Here is an 18293-nt window from a genome sequence, read left to right on the forward strand (position 1 = left end):
GTGGGTTTCAGCAGACTGTGGTAATGAGGAAGTAGGAAGCAAAACCAGTGCCCTTGCAGACTGACCTCTGCCTGAGCCCTTGCTGTGTATTTTCAGACCACGTGGTCATTCGCTCACACAGCCAGCTGGCCTTGTTTCTACTGCCATTCACTGCGAGGCAGTTGGAGGAGTTCAGCGCAGTCTGGCACAGGTCGGATCCGGCTCTGGGGGACCAGATGCTCTCAAACAGAATCAGCGGTATGCGGTAGTGAAAGGGGCTTGCACGCACCACCCCGTATCACGATTGCCAAATCGCACAAGGAGCTCCTCAGTCAGGAGGAGGTATGCTGTCAGCACAGCATAAAGTACATTTGCCCTCCACGCCAGGGACTGACACAGACCCTGCCCCTCCGGCTTTGCGAGCACTCAGATGACCCACATCCGTTCATGCAGTGATATATGGCCGGGTTACAGCGGACACCCGGCAGCACTGCCACGTACCAAGCCTCGCACGCTTTCAAGGGCGCAGTGCCGCGCTTAAGCTCAGCTGCTGGGGTGCAAGGCCCCCTGTGACCTGCTCGCCACTCATCCCCACAGCTCATCCCCCCACAGCCTCATAGTGTTCACGCCACCGCTCTGCTTACCCACATGTGGTTTGGGCTTCCTGGCAGAAAGCCTTATCTAATGGGAAAGGGGACAGTGACATTGAGTTTGATTTATGAACCTTCCTCTTGCTATCAGGAGCTGTAATGAGTGTGTTCTCACTTTGTTGGAGCAGTGTTTTCTTTTTCAGAATGGATACTGGTTGATGATGCTGTTTAATCACATGGCCAGTTTCCATGTGAGACTGGGAAGAGGGCAGATATCGTCTGTTATCTGGTTGTTTATTTTGAGTATGGTGCTATCATCATTCACTAAAGCTAGAACATAGGCATGTGAGCCCAGAAGTGTGGCTGTGGGTGTGTGGGTGAGTTTGAAATCACATGTCTGTCAACTTCTACTCTATTACTGTGTCCTTGGCCTCAAATTCCGAGTGATACAGTATTGCCCGGATATACAGGGACACCTTTCTCTGAGGGACAATATGCATCATAACCTGAGCCATTTGACTGTGCTAATGCAACTTGCTGCTCAGCCTGTCTAGTATGTCTTTTTCTTTTTTTTTTATTAGGAAAAACACATTTGACATTACTAGCCAGCTGCTGTTTGGTATTTTCTTATATATGTTCTTGCACATTAGCTCCAGGAATTGTGAAGAAGAATATTTCATTATTTCTTTCAAAAACATATTTTCACAGTGTTTCAGAATGTGAAATTATGTAAAGTCCTCTTACAAGCTTCCACAGGGCATAAAAGGAGAGTAAAACTGCATGTACAGTGTGCCTGAAACTGCTTACTGTTTCCTACTTGGTTGGATAATGTAGGTAGTCATGTGTCATTTTGTTATACTGCAGCTGAGCAATTTTGGTGGGTAAACAAGCAAGAAACATTACGCGTAGGAACACCAGTAGTAAGGTAACATCAAAGAGGCAAGATGGCACTCCAATGTGCACAGATTTATTTCCAGATGGTTCAGTGCTGGAGAATTTCTCATCCAGAAGAGAACATGTGACATCAACTGATGCTGAATAATGCTCTGGGAATCCAAGTTAATTACCGTAATCACATTTCATTTGACTTCAGAATGCAAAACAGTGGCTAGACCAGCTTAGATTGTTCTAGAAACGTGACTACTCCAAAGATGTCTAGATGCCATGCTTGCTATTTGCTATCTTCCATAATTAAAGAGGAACAAAGATGTGTCTCCACATTCTAGAGTTGCAGCCGAGGCATCATTACCCGCCACTCGAAAAGCACCTCACTGCTCTCCTGTGAATGCCGTGTGCAGTGAACGGTGTTGGGGGCTCTGTGGTATCGTCGTTTCCACAGTGATGGAGTACGGCACAGTGATGAAAGCTGAAAATTGCACTGACTGCTCAGCATGTAGTGAAACTTTGTGAGCGTCTGTGTGGTTAATCATTATGTCCCTCATGTTCTATGCTGCTGAGCTGTAGCCCATTACACGTATGGTATGGTCTCTATAGTTTACAGGGGACATAGTATTCCATGGGGGTCTGATCTGCATTGTGAACAGTCCGTGCCCATCAGTTTGAGTCCAGTCAGCAGGTGGCCAGTTCACCTTCACTAGCTAGACAACAGATCCTCCTTCTTGTAACCCTATCCCTTGCAACCAGTTAAAAATTAAACACTGGTTGTGTACGACCCCATACTCATTGATAATTTGATTTAAGTGGATAAGTTAATTCTGTTCAGAGTCGGTTAGAGGTGACATTGCTCACAGCGTGTTTACAAGACATTCATGCTGGTGTCTGCTTCTAAGCTGTAACGTTGGCATTCCCATAACGGCAGACTTTTCAGATAGGTCTTAATCATGGGTAGATTGTCCTTTTCAATATGTCATTGTTCTTGGTAATGCAAGCTAAACTTTTCCCTTGTAAATCCATGAGCCTGCTCAGCCATCCATTTGGGTGTTTGTCTATGTTATTTATAAGAATATGGGCAAAATCCTGGTTTTGTGTGTATGCTTCAATCTGAACATCCTTCATATTCGCTTGTCATTTCACTTGCATTACCTCATATTCGCTGAAATGTTGCAATCAGTGGCACGTTTTCGCCTTATGACTCATATTTCAGTGGATGACCTATGTGAATTATATCTCTCAAGGATATCTTCGGGGGACTAATTGTTTAGAATATGCTGTTGCCGCATCCATTTTTGTGCCCAGAACTAAAATGTTCGCAAATGTTTTCAGTCCTGCAAGAGCTGAGAAAGTCTTTGTGAGGAGAGAGTGCCTCTGCCTGTCAGGACTAATCAGAAACTGCCTCTCATCTCCTCAAGTGCGAAGCAGCAGCAGGCTGAATGGAAGCAATCATGAAAGGGCTGTGTGGAAGGCTCTGTGTCTTTGGCAGTGTGGTCACACTGCAGTTGCTGAGATCTATAACCTTTGCTCCATCGGTGGATGTTGAACAGAAGAGACAGTGGAGGTTGTGATTGGCTGCTCCGACTCAAAGGAAAGAGAAAAACAACAACAAACCCCCCTGCTGAATCCACGATTTTGCTGTGTGCCACTTTAAGAACCACTGTACTGGAACCACTGTAAGAGCTAAGCATCTTAAAAGCTTCACTTATACAGTGTTTACCCACTGAAAGACATGTACCACAGGCAACGCCACTGTAATAGTTTGTCTAAGACTGATGCCACATTCTTCATTCCAGAGTGTTCTGGAATCTGATATGAAATGTTTGAGTATTGTCCTTTCTGCTTACAGAAACCTGGGGAAGTCTGGCCTGCGAGTGTCCTGTCTGGGCCTGGGTGAGTCCCATTCAGTTTACGTTGAGGTTTAATTTGCATATGGGGTGACTGAGTAGAAATAAAATGTGTCTATACTGCATAAATTCTTTTAAGTGGTCATATACACCCTTGTTACATAGACATGACAGAATGTCTAATCTCTGCAGGAACATGGGTAACCTTCGGAGGTCAAATAACAGACGAGGTATCGTGTAACTCTTTCTGCTCATCACTCTGTCTTTTAACTACAGCATAGCGTTGCCTAAAGTAAAGTCTATTAAACATCTACACCAGTCACACTAAATGACTTTGTTTCGAGCTTTACCGTGTTACTCTAGCCGTGCAGTGCTATAACTGGATTACCCTGTTGGGCAGTGGAAAGATGTGTGCGCAACTCCAGCTAGCTCCGCAGGCTGTCCCAGGAATCCGTGTTGTTTTCCACTTCATCCCCTCCTTTATCCATGTGGTGCCTCTGTGTTACCCTTACTCCCTCCCCCATGCTGCTCACACTTTATCTCCCCCATCTATCTCTCTCTCTCTCTCTCTCTCTCTCCCCCCTCCACTCACCTCGCAGATAGCAGAGGACCTGATGACGCTGGCGTACGAAAACGGCATCAACCTGTTCGACACGGCCGAGGTTTATGCCGCGGGCAAGTGAGTGCTTCCTCCACCCGTCCCCGGCCCCTCCCCACCACTGCTCCCCCTCCCACACGCAGCCAGTCCAGGAACTGCAGCGCTGGCAGGGAGCGTGCTGGAACACGAGCCTGCGGGCGATGCCTAGTGCAGCTGTGTTCCTGGACTTTTAAACGAGGGCTAGCCTTGCATCACCTTATTCATGTCCTTTGTGTTTATGAACTGTAAGGTATTGCTGCAAATGAGTGAGATGAAGCAACCTTTTCCCCTTCTGAAAAAAAGAAAAACCCTCTTGCAATGCCTAGAACATTTGGTGAATATTCTTTTTGCAATCCTATGGATCTGGATTGTGAAATGACTGCACTGGCTGCACTGGCTAGCCATCAAAAGCTATCTATTAAACAGTTTTGTGTGTTATATATTTCTTACACCTGGGTTCTTCTCTGCCTTTCATGGACTTCATGTTCTTCATGGACGATTTTACTGATCTAGATATATGACACATAATACCCATCTGAGGAGAATCTAATTATCTTCAGTTCCCTACAGCAGTGTAGTTCATCCCAGCCATCGATTTATGGTGTCTGGAGGTTTATCATTTACTGTCATTTCAGCTAAATTATATAGAAATTGCTTTTCAGTCCTTATAACCATCACACATGGTTTAAGAATATGAGATTCTTAATCTACCATCCTAGTTTCAACCAAGAAGATATCAAGTAGAATGAAAGTAACCTATTTTTTCTAAAGTTTAAAATTCTGCCTAACAGCAAATATAGCATCAGACATTTCATAATCATAATGTGTATGTGTGCTTGTGAGTGTGCATGTGTGTGCCTACATTGTGTGTGCATGTGTTCCTGTGTGTGTGCTTGTGAGTTTATGAATGGCCATGACAAAGACTCCCAGTACCTTAGTACGCTGGTTGGACCCGTTCACAGAGAACACATTGGTGCTTAGGGCAGATATGCAGCATCTGTCTTTAGGCACAGAAAAGCTCGTCCTCCCTGGAACCCCCCAACTTCCAGCAGCGCCTGACACTTTTTTTTTCCAGACTTTCCAAATCTCCCTCTTGGCTACAGCTCGGGATTCGTGCTGCTTTGGAGCTTTATGTTGCCAGGTCATTTAATATCGCTCTGATGTCTCTACTTCATTAGCTTAATTTCCCAAGCAGGCATGAGGGAATTCCCAGCACCCTCATGCTTTGCAATACAACTGGCTCTCCAGAACATTCTGTAATAACATGAAATGGCACGCATTTTGTTCCCACGATTGTGTCGTGACAACTGTTTCTCTGTTTTTTCTTCCCCTTGCAGGGCCGAAATGGTTCTTGGTAGCATCATAAAGAAGAAAGGCTGGAGGTGGAGTTTTTTTTTCTCCCATCCTGCACACCCACATGTAACAGCCTCTGCTGCCTGCCCATTGGCTCAAGTAGTCCTGCTGCCTGCATGCATGACATGTCGGTGTCTGTGTGCTCAGACCTTACGGCTCCTACAAGGCTGTGGATGGTCTGGTCCTTGCTGGGGCCACTGGCTTCTGCTTGGACCATTTTTTGCTGTGCAGGGCAGGCACATTCCACCCTCACATGGGCTGCTGGCTATGTCTGGCCTTTCCTTCCATCTACATTGAGGAACTTGCAGAGGGGGAAAGGTCGACATTTGCTATGAGTGATTTCAATAATTTCCATTTGTTTATATATATATATATATATATATATATATATATATATATATATATATATATATATATATATATATATATATATAATTATTATTATTAATGATAGTTTTACAAGTGCAGGAGTAAGGATTGAGTGGTGTGAGGATGTCCATGTAAGGGATACTGTGAGATAAATGGGGGTGGTGTCAGTCCTTATATTATGTGCTATGTTTTCAATTGGTACTGATTATGTGAAGTCATTCTACCTGTTTGAATGTTGTATGTATGGATTGTAGGTCTTTGTCCTTCCTCAAATTATTAGCAATCGTGTCCAGCTATGAGAAAAATTAAAGATAAGAAAGGAAACTATTTTATACTGGCAATTTTTTAGCTGTTATGTGGGTGAGGGAATCACCAGAGGAATCTTTCCCACATGTACTTTTATCACAGAATGGAGGAGGAGCACATCACGAAGAGATGAAAAAGTGTTTTCATCACGCATTTATATGTTAAAATCTGACGTGGGCAAATGTGTCATTTGGCATCTTAACTGGGTTAGCTTTTGGATCTGAAAGCCCACATTTAATCTCCCCTGTGTAAAGGATGCAGTTTAGCTCAGTTTAATAAAATAATGTGTTGTAATACAATTGTCCATGAGTCCAATTATCCATTACCGTTCTTGGCCTTTTCATTTCCTGAATAATAGGTTAAGTCTCGTAGCCTAAAGCCTGGCAGTGAAGCTCCATCTGTCATGATAATTGCCACTGCTGAGTGAAGGGTCTCAGTGCAGTTTTTCTGTTATCTTCCACAGGCGCTCCAGTTTGGTTATTACCACCAAGATCTACTGGGGCGGAAAGTAAGTTTCTGTGTGTGTGTGTGTGTGTGTGTGTGTGTGTGTGTGTGTGCGCGTGCGTGTGTGCGCGCGTGTGTGTGTTAGACAGTTTAATGAGGCTGTATGTGCCTCTGCATGAAATCAGTGCTTAATATGATTGATAACCAGTGTGAGGTAAAGGTTGCCACTATAGTGAAACACACTCCATACTCTTTGTGTGTGTGTGTGTGTGTGTGTGTGCGTGCGTGCGTGCGTGCGTGCGTGTGTGTGTGTGTGTGTGTGTGTGTAGAGGTTCAGATTGTGCTGTTTGTGGGCATGTCGGGGTGAAGGTTAGGAACCCCTTGCAGGCATCCCTGTGCAGCCCTCTCCAGGCAGGCATCAGCACAGCTCTAATTGTTTCCTGAGTGTGCAGCAGGTCGATTCCCCCCTTGGAGCTGTGCTCTTTCACTCAGGCTAAATCAAAGGTCCTTGGCCAGCACTGATGAGAATCTGCAAGCAGACTTTGATGGGGTGACATTTCACGTGTTGAACCAATTTAGAAAATAAACTCACTGTACCTGTTATGCATTATGGACAAAACATCGCATTGCGATTAAATTGTAATAACCTGCAAAGTGATATTTTGTACTTGAAATGTCCATGTAGAGGGTGAATTCGAAATTAAGGCCTTAAATAATGGCTTGTATGTCCTATGTAGAGCACTATTCATACATTATATAGAGTGTTTTCCCTGTCTTCAGCGGACCTGGTTCAGTTTTAAAGGGCTTGGTAAATCACTGGTGAGTTGTCATAGTGGATGAGAGCAGGTAAAAAGCATTTACCTCTGTAGTGCTACAGGCCCCTAGTACTGGTGAACGGCAGGCGCTTGGCAAATGAGTGCTGTCATTAGTAGTGAGTTGTTTAAGCATGTTGTACTTTGACAGTTGAGGAACATGTTTTCATGTATGCTTCATGTGATTATTGCTTGGTTCACAACATTTTAAAACTAACACATTGCCATCTGTTTACCATTTACAGTCTTCTTATTTCTTATTTTATTTCTATAAAATTATATATTTATATAAACAAGGTTTAGATAGTAGTTTGCAAAAGCATAAGATGGGATGAAATAGAAAAATTGAAGATTGTTCACATACACACTGTGTATGGCAAAACAATAGGAATAAAATGAAATAATGCTGTAAGATGAAACAGAAAATAAAATATAAAGCAATGATCTGAGAGCCCTTGCGGGACCATACTCTACCTAATAATCCCTTCACTGAGGTGCAGGCAAGATCATGGAAGCATTTGCTAGTCATTAAAGAAACTTACAATCAACCCTGAAAGACACGGGTACGCTGAGCAGCTGTCTGAGAGCAGGTAGTGGTCTGTAGTAGGCCAGGAAGAAGAGTGTTACAGTAGTCCAGACAAGTTTTTTGCTGTTGTTTAGAGAATGTTTAGACCTTTGATACATTCCTGCAGTTTGGCAAACAGCAGTACACTTCTTAGTTACTATTTCCTAGAAAATGGAAATTGGTTTTGTCTTTTTAATGTAGAACAGGATTAGTTAGGCAAATAAAGGGACTTGCAGTCTGCCTTGACAACAATGTCTGTCTTTTATGTTTTTCAGAGCAGAAACAGAAAGAGGCTTGTCCAGAAAACATATAATAGAGGGTAAGACACATTGTTAGCATTATATGTAAACTCAGTCTTGCCTGAATGGGATTTGGTTATGGTAATCATCTCATATTTCAAAAGATTTTGTGTTTCCCTGACTTTATAGGTCTGAGGGCATCTTTGGAGAGATTACAGTTAGAGTATGTTGATGTGGTATTTGCTAACAGGCCGGACCCCAACACTCCGATGGAAGGTAGGTTTGCTTGCTAGGGTACTGTGTTGTCCTACCTGGCTAATCCCATGCTGTGTGTGTGACCTCTGAAATGAGTGGAACGGCTTGCTTAGCCTGTTTAGGATTTTGACCAATGAGAGTGCTTTCCCCTCCAGCATGGCTGGGCTGTATGCCAGACCCACCACCTGCACCCTCCCAGATCTTCTATCTCCTATATGCGTGTTCCCTTCACTGGTTTGCTCAGTGCACAGTAAGCCTGAGAAATTATTAGTCCTTAGTGCTCCAGACACATCTCACAAACAATTATTTAATTGTGTTTTTGATCAAGTAAATGTAGCATGCTCGTTGTTTAGTCTTCAGATTGGATTCTTGGACTGAGATTAAATGGAGGCAGTCTCATCATTTTTGCATTTAGTTGCTTAAGGAAAACAAAGCATGTCTCATATTAAGATATTCGTTCAGAGTAATATTTGCTTAAGCTGCATTTCCCATCCCTTCATGCTATTAGTGACATTGAAATATTGTTCAGGTCAAGAATTATGAACAATTATGAACAATTAGAACAATTGTGATGCGTTGGCCTACAAATTTTGGTATATCTATTAGATTTGTCTTGTCTGCTGGACAAATACTGAATGTTAACCACACTGTGGTTGTGCTATTGGTATAACTGTTTACCAATTCATCATCATCATTGAATGTATTTTCAGGATTCAGTGGTAATACTGTAGCATTACCTTGCTACAGCTATGCTTTCAATTAATGCTCTGAAGAGGGCATGCTTTGTGTATTGCTGTGTAAGATACCCAACTAGGATCGGTTAACCTGATTAGCATTTCAATTTCAAATGAATGCTCTGAAGACAGTGTGCTTTGTGTATGGCAGTGTTAGATGTATAGTTAGACTGGCTGATGCTGCTTAGGTAGGTTCTTTAAAATGACTACGAACACGGCAAGTGGGAGCTGCTCCTCCCAGGACTGCTGCCTTCCCCTGACCATTCATTCCATTCATCGGTTTATCAATTCTTTCACAATCTTTTGTTTGTTTGTCACCAGGAAGCCCATTTAATACATCAAAATCAAGAACATTCATCATAGAAGGTACACTGTACCCTCAGTGAGAGTTCTGACCTCCTGTCTCCAAAAGCATTTTATGGCAGTGAATCATAAGCTTTTGGCCATGTTTTTCCTGGTGTGAGAAACCTGACCATGTCCATAAAATGCTGATCATTTCCCCAGAAATGCCTCTAGAAACCAGTATGCTTTAAAATCAAGTCCTGTTGATCTACTGTAATGCAGAGTTTATTTCCATCCCTAATCTGTCACAGCTGATCAGTTAATCAAGTCCCTCAGTAACATCTTAATATTAGAGGCAGGTGTGCTTGATTATGGTTGGAATCACTGATCTATAATAAAGAGATCAGTGGTAGATCTCCAGGCTTGGATACCCTTGCTTTAGAATGATTGATCTGTTTGTTTCTCCTATACACCTTGCACAGTGAATTTGCAGAAGGTCATTGCATCTTACTGACTCTTGGTTCACGTTTTTCCATTTCAATTTGATTTGAGGTTGAATATTATAACTAGCATCCTTTTTTTAAATATTTGCCTCGGAAGGTCAGCTAGATGTATACCCTTTTTTATATTCAAAAAATATGAAAACATATTTCATTGGCATCTTCTCATAGGGATGCTGTGCTAATTTGCAAATCTTTTGTCAGCAAATATGATGAAAGATCCCTCTGTCTCTCACTCACCCATTGATAGTGCACCACTGATAGTAATGATAATGGCGGTAATGATCCTCTTTCTTTCATTCATGCATGTTTGTATACATTCCTATTCTTTATATGCTTTTTATGCTGAATTTGCAGGTTAACCCTTGCATGTCTGAGTGAGTATTATTCATGCCTTTTTTGTTTTTTTGGGTTTTTTTTTTGCAGTCTCTCATAAATCGTGTCCAAGTCTAGTAGTGGTGGTACCAGCAGTAGGCTTGATTTGCGATTTACTGTATGAATTTCAGTGATGAATTCAGTGTTTACTAAATGTTTGTGAATTCTGCTTTTTGCAGCAGTCAGTATTTGCATTAATTTCTATTTACCTAGCATAACAAGTGTTTTCGAAGAAAATAAACATTTTTAATTTTAATTTAATTTTAATTTAATTTAATTTTAGATCTGGTATGGCATATATCAAGTTTTAACATTTTACTGAATATACTAAATATTTTGTTATGTATTTTTAGACACAAATCAGCACAGCAGCAATTACATGTTTATGTAAAATTATTTAACCATTTATAGATCATTTAATTTATCTATTATTTAAATAATCATATTTTATATTATTCATCCATTTATTCATATACTCACATGTATTCATATCAACTATACCTCTACATAATGCACCTCTAGCTGTTTCTAGCACAGTATTGTTTCACTCTTTGTACATTTGTGTATTATTACTAAAGTAGCTGCGTACCAGATGGGTGGATAAAAATGTGCGCTGACTGCAAGCTCAGCCGTGCAACCATGTAAATTCTCTTTTGGTGCAGCATTTTGGAATCACACAGTCTAACAATGAATAATTTCCCACCTCCAGTGTAATTTGAAAGATTTATCAGGTTGGATAAATACTAAATGATAAATGCTCTCATTCCATTTTTTATAACCATCTTCAATCTTGTTTCTGCCAGTTGGGGCTTTAGTAAGCTTTCTTTGCTCTATAGCTCAGTAGAAAGGTCTTCTTGTCCCTCTCTGCATGGTTATACTCTCTCTCCTTCCCAGCTATAGTTCCTTTTGCCCATATTTGCACTGTGCATTGTGCCGCACTCTCATTGTGTGTGTCGTGATGTTGTGATTGGCAGAGACAGTGCGTGCGATGACCCATGTGATTAACCAAGGCATGGCCATGTACTGGGGGACATCTCGCTGGAGCTCCATGGAGATCATGGTGAGTTTAGGTGTCTATAGGAACAATACTAAATGTATGATTTAATAATTGCCACTAAGTAAATTCTCTTGCTTTAGAGGACTTATTAAAATTGTGTGTGTGTGTGTGTGTGTGTGTGTGTGTGTGTGTGTCTTCTTCAGGAAGCGTACTCGGTAGCACGGCAATTTAACCTGATCCCACCCATCTGTGAGCAGGCTGAGTATCACATGTTCCAGAGGGAGAAAGTAGAGGTGCAGCTGCCCGAGCTCTACCACAAGATAGGTCTGGGATTGTGTGTGTGTGTGTGTGTGTGTGTGTGTGTGTGTGTGTGTGTAGTTTAAAGATGATGTCCATTTGTTTCTCCCCAGGTGTGGGAGCCATGACATGGTCTCCTCTGGCCTGTGGAATCATCTCTGGGAAGTATGACTGTGGTGTACCACCTTGTTCACGCGCCTCCCTGAAGGTAGTTACTGAAGCACATGTGACATGTGACAAGTGCCCTGTCTCTACTGCACAGTCCCTGTCTGTGTGTCTCTTTATGGTTGTAGTGATATCTGTTACTAATGCTTGTTTCCCCATTGTCTTCCAGACCTATCTGTCTTTATCTGCTGAAGACCTCAGTGCCTTGATGTTTTCATTTTTCTTTATCTATTATTGGCTATGATAAAAACCTAAGATTTTCATCATATCTTTTTTCTGTCTTACCTCTCCACTCTCCCTTATCTGTTCTGTGGCATGGTGCCCTAGCTTCATAACTTGTATTTTTTTGTGAACATAAATTTACTTTTAAAAACAGAAGAATCTACTTTGAGGTAATTAGCTGAAGGAATGTTCTCTTCTGTGCTTGTGATTTGAATTCCATATCATCAGAAGAAACCACTGCATCAAAATGTCTCCTATGTGGCATCATTGCAATCAGAACATCAGACTTTTAAACAATGATTAACTTCCCCTTTCTGGTCCCTATCCACTTGCGCTCATATTCACATATTAACAGAACTTAAGAAATTTTGGTGAAATGAAATCCCAGCTCCTACTCAGTCTACTGCTAACAGACAACTCCTCTGGGTCCAGTCGTGCAGCGGGTGGCTCAGACAGGAGGACCTCTCTTAGCAGATGTGCTGTTTGTTTGGAACAGGGCTACCAGTGGTTGAAGGACAAGATCCTGAGTGAGGAAGGCCGGAGTCAGCAGGCGAAGCTGAAAGAGCTGCAGGCCATCGCGGAGCGGCTGGGTTGCACCCTGCCCCAGCTGGCCATCGGTAAAGTGGCCTTGGGCCCTGCTGCTCTCTCTCTTTCTGTCTGTCTGCCCGTCTGCCTGCCTGGAGCTCAGGGCAGGCCATGCCCCCTTGTATGGCTGTGGTTGCAGGTCTTGTTGGTCTGTTGCACTCGGCCTTGTTTTGGTGTCGGTCAGGTTCTACTAGCTTTGCTGCGGTGTGTTTCATGGGTGGTGCAGGTGTCACTATGCACAGGGAGCAGGGAGAATTAATTGCGGAGTGTTGGACTCAGTGGTCCTGAGTGACATGGATTTGATGAAGGTTTTATAGTAGTTTTTTAAAAATTTTCCACTTACACAAAATTGTACAGTGCTCAAAATAAATTGGAACAGGGGGAAAACTTTCCCCAGAATCAAATTACTATAGCTGCTTCTTCACTCTGAAGTACATCCTCCAGAAATGAGCCACTGTAACGAAACATGACACTGACACTTCTACTGCTAATTGCTGTTGACGTCAGTCTTTGTGGCTATACAGAGTTGATGTTTCTAATCATGGTGTGCATTATGTGAAAATGCTGTTTACACCTCAATATAGACCACAAACCTCTCACTGCAGGTGCTTTTCTCTTGGTTCATGCCAAAGATCTACCTCCACATAGTATGGCAGACTGATGCAAACAGAAAGACTCAGCTAAATGTTTATTGTAACTCTAAAGATGAACCCATTGTGTGTTTTGTTCAGTTTTAAAATAACGTGGGCAGACCCTAGAATACCCTGTCACCTGACCATGAACTGGCTTTAAAAGCTGTTTACTTTTATGGTGTATACGTACCTGCTTTCAGAGGTGTCTTGTATGCACTAGTGTAATGCTCACCCCACACACTAACTCACCCACATCTTTCTCTTGCTGTCTACTCGTGACTTCCTCCGTAGATTTATGTAATCAAGGACACAGCTGCGATACGTTTCTGCTGCAGAGTGTGTGGTAGAAATATTGCATAACCTATTGCTTGGCTGCACAAGCATGAACGTTCTGTTTACTAGTCTCGGTTAAATTTCCATCCGTCATTGACCATGCAAGTCTACTATAGCAAAAATCTACTGAGTCCAATTGAGTTTGCTAATGTAATCATTCCAGTATGTCTGCAATATATGGGTTGTATACCACACGTCCTTATGCAAAATATGTATTTTTGATTAGTGAAAAGTGCAAAATGTGTACAGCCTAATTACTTCGATTTGTGGCATACAAGTGGACCTGTGAAACTTGCCTTTTATTATTCTGACCATTCTCTTCTGTAGCACTCCTTACGATAGACCAGCGAATCCAGAAACCAGTAGAAACAATGCCCAGTCAGTGTAGGCCAGGTTTCCTAAACCCTTTCAAACCTGAAAACCCCTGATGCAAGAGTTAGTTCATCACATGTCAATGTTTCAGCTTAGGTAACAAACTAGAATAATGTAATTAGGCCCCCGCTAAGTGGTGTATTGAGGTTGTGCTGACGGAGGCCCTCTGCCCTTCTGTGCTGGGGGGCCCCTGCGTTCTGTTGTGCGTGTCTCCTCCCAGCGTGGTGTCTGAGGAACGAGGGCGTGAGCTCTGTGCTGCTGGGGGCCTCGAATACCGACCAGCTGCTGGAGAACATAGGAGCCATCCAGGTGAGTCCCTGAGCAGCGTGCATGAACCCCGCCCGAGCTGATTCCCACACATCTGCAGACATTTCTGTGGGAGCGTCTGCTCATTTGCATTGATGCTCATTTGCATTTGTATTTAAAAAACGCCAAGCTTCACATAAACCACAAGTCACATTATTAGGACCTATTAATGTAAATGTGTGACCTATTAATGTAAATGCATTTACTGATCATTTTATTTTCAATATGTCAGCTCTAAGGAATAATCATGCATGAACTATAATAATGAGATGTACAGAGATATACAGAGAATTTAGTATGTCATGTTTCTCAGTTCATGATGAAAACTGGTGTGATGAAGTTCAATTATTCTTTGCTTCATTAGTTGCGGTTGCCAGCTAATGAGGTCATTGGATTTCACAGGCAGTGGAGAATGTTTGCACATGATACGCCTTTTACAGATGATTAGTGTGGCATCTACTTAAAGCCAGTTTACATCAGACATCCCACTGGGGGATCCTCATTTTATTTATAGAATTTGCGAAAAATTAGATTTGCTTTTGAAAAATTGTCACCCGTGAGAAGTTAATCGGACTATACACATATACACAGTTTTTTCTTTTGTTGGTATTGTATTGTGAATTACAATAAATGCAGTATTTATAAATCTAGATATTTGTCTTCTTGTGCAGGTTCTTCCGAAGTTATCATCATCAATCGTTCATGAGGTGGACAGTATCTTGGGCAACAAGCCATACACTAAAAAGGACTACAGGTCCTAGAGGAAGTGCTTCTCTGCTCAGGGTTTGTTTGACTGAGCTCTGACTGTACAAGACTTGGGCACACAGGATGGGCACAGTCGCAGGTCCTGCAGGGAAGGCCAGCTCACATGCTCAACAGAGTTTAATGACTTTAGCTTCAGACGGACGTGGGGGAGACGGCGCATTCACAGGCAGAATCAGCTAGACCAACCAGACAAAGTGGAACACTCTTTAAAACCAGGAAGCAGAGAATCAACACACGCTCATCCGCTAGCTTGCTTTTTCCCCTTTTAGATGAGTTCTAGTAAACGCCTAGGGTTCCAGAGGGAATTCTGGAACGAGAGCTGCATGTGAGCCACAGGCCTGAGCACATGCTTTTAGGAAATATAACCATTTTAGAAATGCTATTGGGAAATAGTCAGCGTATCATTCTTAATAGCATTGGTCAAGCACTTTAGTCACTGACAAATCTGTAATGACATTATACAATGCATTTTTGGAAATCGATGTAGTCAAAAATTCATGCCTTGTACATGTTATTCATTGACAACCTCTGCCTGGAGATGTCAGTTGGATCCACTTCTCAGATCACTTATAAGGACTACTGCTTAGATATCCTTAACCTCTGTAATGTCTTACAGGGGTTTCTACTAACCTCATGTTAGTAGGGATGTTTTCAAATGGGTCACATCCTGATTTCAAATTTGGCATTTCCTTAAACCAGTTCATTTCCTAAATATAGAAAAATGAATAATTGTACTTAACATTTAACATTATAAATGGCCTGAGTTTGCTTAGAAAGGCTTTTTGTCCAAAAGATGTGCCCTTATTCTCTTAAGCCTTTTTTGAACCCATTATTACAGGACAAGAAGGGAGTGAACTGTTTTAATATTACAGTCCAAATTATAACAATGAGCTGCAATGGTTCAATGGGCTAAAACCAAAGAGTTCTTATGTGTGCATTCTTTACTTTTGTTTTAAAAAATCTTACATATTGAAAATACAACTGTAAAATAGGTTATGAATGTTTCTGGACAATTTCTGTTCTTTTGGATGATAAATCCACATATCATATGATTATTATTAATCTTGTGTAATTTATCTTGTATCTATGTGTTAGTGGTATTCCATATTTGCTGAATTGCCTTAATTCTCAGTATTCAAAGTAATTCTTTGTTTTTTGTTTACCCTTGAACATGTATTTACTTTTATAATTTGTTTATGCTTTTGTCTTTCTTTTTCGGTTGTTTGCTTGTGGTCCTGTCTTCCATTTAGTGGATTATTACCGGCTATCAGTGGCGTAACTACCGGTGCGCTTGGGGGGTGCTGGCAATGGTGTTAGGGCAAGCAGCTACCCGGTACATCAGAATTTACCCTGTGCATCTGTAATTCACAAACATATCCTTTAATTTAACATTATCTCTGATCAGCCAACATAAATATATGCTATTTTACGTAGCCTGATATTCTTTTATGCCCCTCATTCATAATGCATCCCCTCCATGGTAGACAAATGAACTAAACTGATCTTTCTAACATGACAAATTCATTATTTCTAAATCTAAAATACTAAAACATGAAGAAAGTAATTCAATTGAAATATATATTTTAGCAAAATATCCACAAATTGTAATTGTTCTTGGGGGGGAAAATCCTTATTTGGCCAGTAGCGCGTTTCCTAAATATTACGTATATTTAGCCTATTGTGACCCAATAAGATCCTAGTTACACCACTGCTGGCTGCTAATGTTGCAAAATGTTGAATACAGTGTAATTTAAGGTTTTGTTCTATTACTGGCTCCAACAAACAATCTCAGAGGTACTGAAGTGGTTTGAAGTGACAGATTGCTAATGAGTGTCTTGCTTCTCTTGTGAATTCAGTTCTCTGTCCTTTGGTTTGACCAGTGGCTCCCTCTACTGAGCAGAGGGCTGTAACTGAGCCATAGACATAACTACAGCAACACCAAATCCTCTCACCAACTAACTCCATCTCATTTAGGGCTGTAACACTTATCACTGTTAAAATATAACCGAAGGCACTCTGGAACTATAAACATACTTTTACAAGGAACAGTTCTTCAGTTGGGATATTTACAGTGGCTCATAGTGTTGTCTCCTTTCTGCTTCATATGAGCCACGGTTAACCATCACTATGCATGAACATATTCCAGGTAGTGTATCTGTATGATGCTTATTGAAATTTTTACTTTTAGGCAGTCACATGTTCAATAGAGTAGATAAAATGTCATTTCCAGACAATGTAATATTTGTACAGTAGACCATAATGTACATCTTGTACAAAATTCAGTGTTGGCAGCCACTTGTTAAGCTTGCGTTTGAACTCTGAAAGCTGGTTTAGGGCACTTTAGGGCTTCCTGTAAAAGATGAGCACTAGGTTTTTACATGTGACTGTTAATGGAAGAACACAGACTTATGACAAGTCATTTCATATCACAGCTGAAGTGATTGTTACTGTCACTGTTCAGAGTAGATATAACTTTCTGAAGACTGTGAACATCAATTCTAAATAATAATAATAAATAATAAAATAGGTCTGTCAAAAAAGATTCCATATTAATATCACAAGTAGTTACCCACAGCACTTATTGAGAGCTCTAGTTAAAGCTTTGAAAAACTGCTTTAACCAAAGATCCCTGCTGAATGACACAGGCCTAGCAGTTGGGTCTGTCTGCTACGCTGCGAGCTACTCTAAATGTTCAATAATGTGTTGGGTTGTTTGTTGTGTAACTCGCAAACTGTTTCTATCCACTCAAAGTGGTCAGTTCTATGGCAAATCACTGTATATACAGTGTGTGCTTTTGCACATCTGGTATCATTGCAATGGTTTTTGAGTGAGCAGCAGAATTTTCCATGTTTGCACTTGTGGTATGTCATTAGTATGTCTTCATTGAATGTTGAACAAATGGAGCTGTGTGTGTAGCATGTGCAGGATGACATTATTAAAGCGTAAAGTTGTTGATGCATGTCCTTTAAAGCTTCTGAAACAGCCTATGCGTGTAAGGGTTTCCTACTAGGAGGGAATTCTTTTACCCATAGAGTTAGCTCAAGTTGAATACCTTGTTGTAAGATGCTAAGCAATTCCTAGCCCCATGTTATCAATAGAAGCAGCTATATGTAAATTAAAACAGATCATTTTAGATATTTGGCTACAAAGAATTGACAGGAATGTGGCTGGTAGATTGATAGATTTGTTTATCATCATATTAAAATGACTTTAAACGATCATTACATGCTTTTTGATTTAATTTTCTTGTTGATACATAATAGGAGTTTAATGGATGTTATAAATTTTGCCTTGGCAAATGTTTCTTACATTACGCTTGAAGAATATGTACAGCTTTAAACAACTGAAAATAAATAATCTTAAAAATGCTTAAATTGTTGTCTACATCTACAACTTGATACCAGAATTCATGTAGAATGTTATTAAAATCAACTTAAAGAC

At 41.1% G+C, this 18293-nt stretch overlaps 1 protein-coding gene across 3 annotated transcripts in view; it reads left to right on the plus strand.

The window, feature by feature from the left end:
- The window catches only part of kcnab2b (potassium voltage-gated channel, shaker-related subfamily, beta member 2 b), a 48969-nt gene extending 30749 nt beyond the window's left edge, over positions 1-18220 (plus strand). For all 3 annotated transcript variants that reach the window (XM_035522595.1, XM_035522596.1, XM_035522594.1), the window contains 13 exons: positions 3310-3353; positions 3500-3537; positions 3907-3986; positions 5282-5326; positions 6436-6480; positions 8069-8112; positions 8222-8308; positions 11153-11238; positions 11379-11499; positions 11586-11680; positions 12356-12476; positions 14002-14090; positions 14759-18220. In XM_035522595.1, the coding sequence (XP_035378488.1) occupies positions 3310-3353; positions 3500-3537; positions 3907-3986; positions 5282-5326; positions 6436-6480; positions 8069-8112; positions 8222-8308; positions 11153-11238; positions 11379-11499; positions 11586-11680; positions 12356-12476; positions 14002-14090; positions 14759-14848 (985 nt within the window). In that variant the 3' untranslated portion in view covers positions 14849-18220. The remainder of the gene's footprint in view (positions 1-3309; positions 3354-3499; positions 3538-3906; positions 3987-5281; positions 5327-6435; positions 6481-8068; positions 8113-8221; positions 8309-11152; positions 11239-11378; positions 11500-11585; positions 11681-12355; positions 12477-14001; positions 14091-14758) is intronic.
- The last annotated feature ends 73 nt before the right edge of the window (positions 18221-18293 follow it).

Source organism: Electrophorus electricus, chromosome 24 (genome assembly GCF_013358815.1).
Source record: "Electrophorus electricus isolate fEleEle1 chromosome 24, fEleEle1.pri, whole genome shotgun sequence".
Taxonomy (NCBI): Eukaryota; Metazoa; Chordata; class Actinopteri; order Gymnotiformes; family Gymnotidae; genus Electrophorus; species Electrophorus electricus.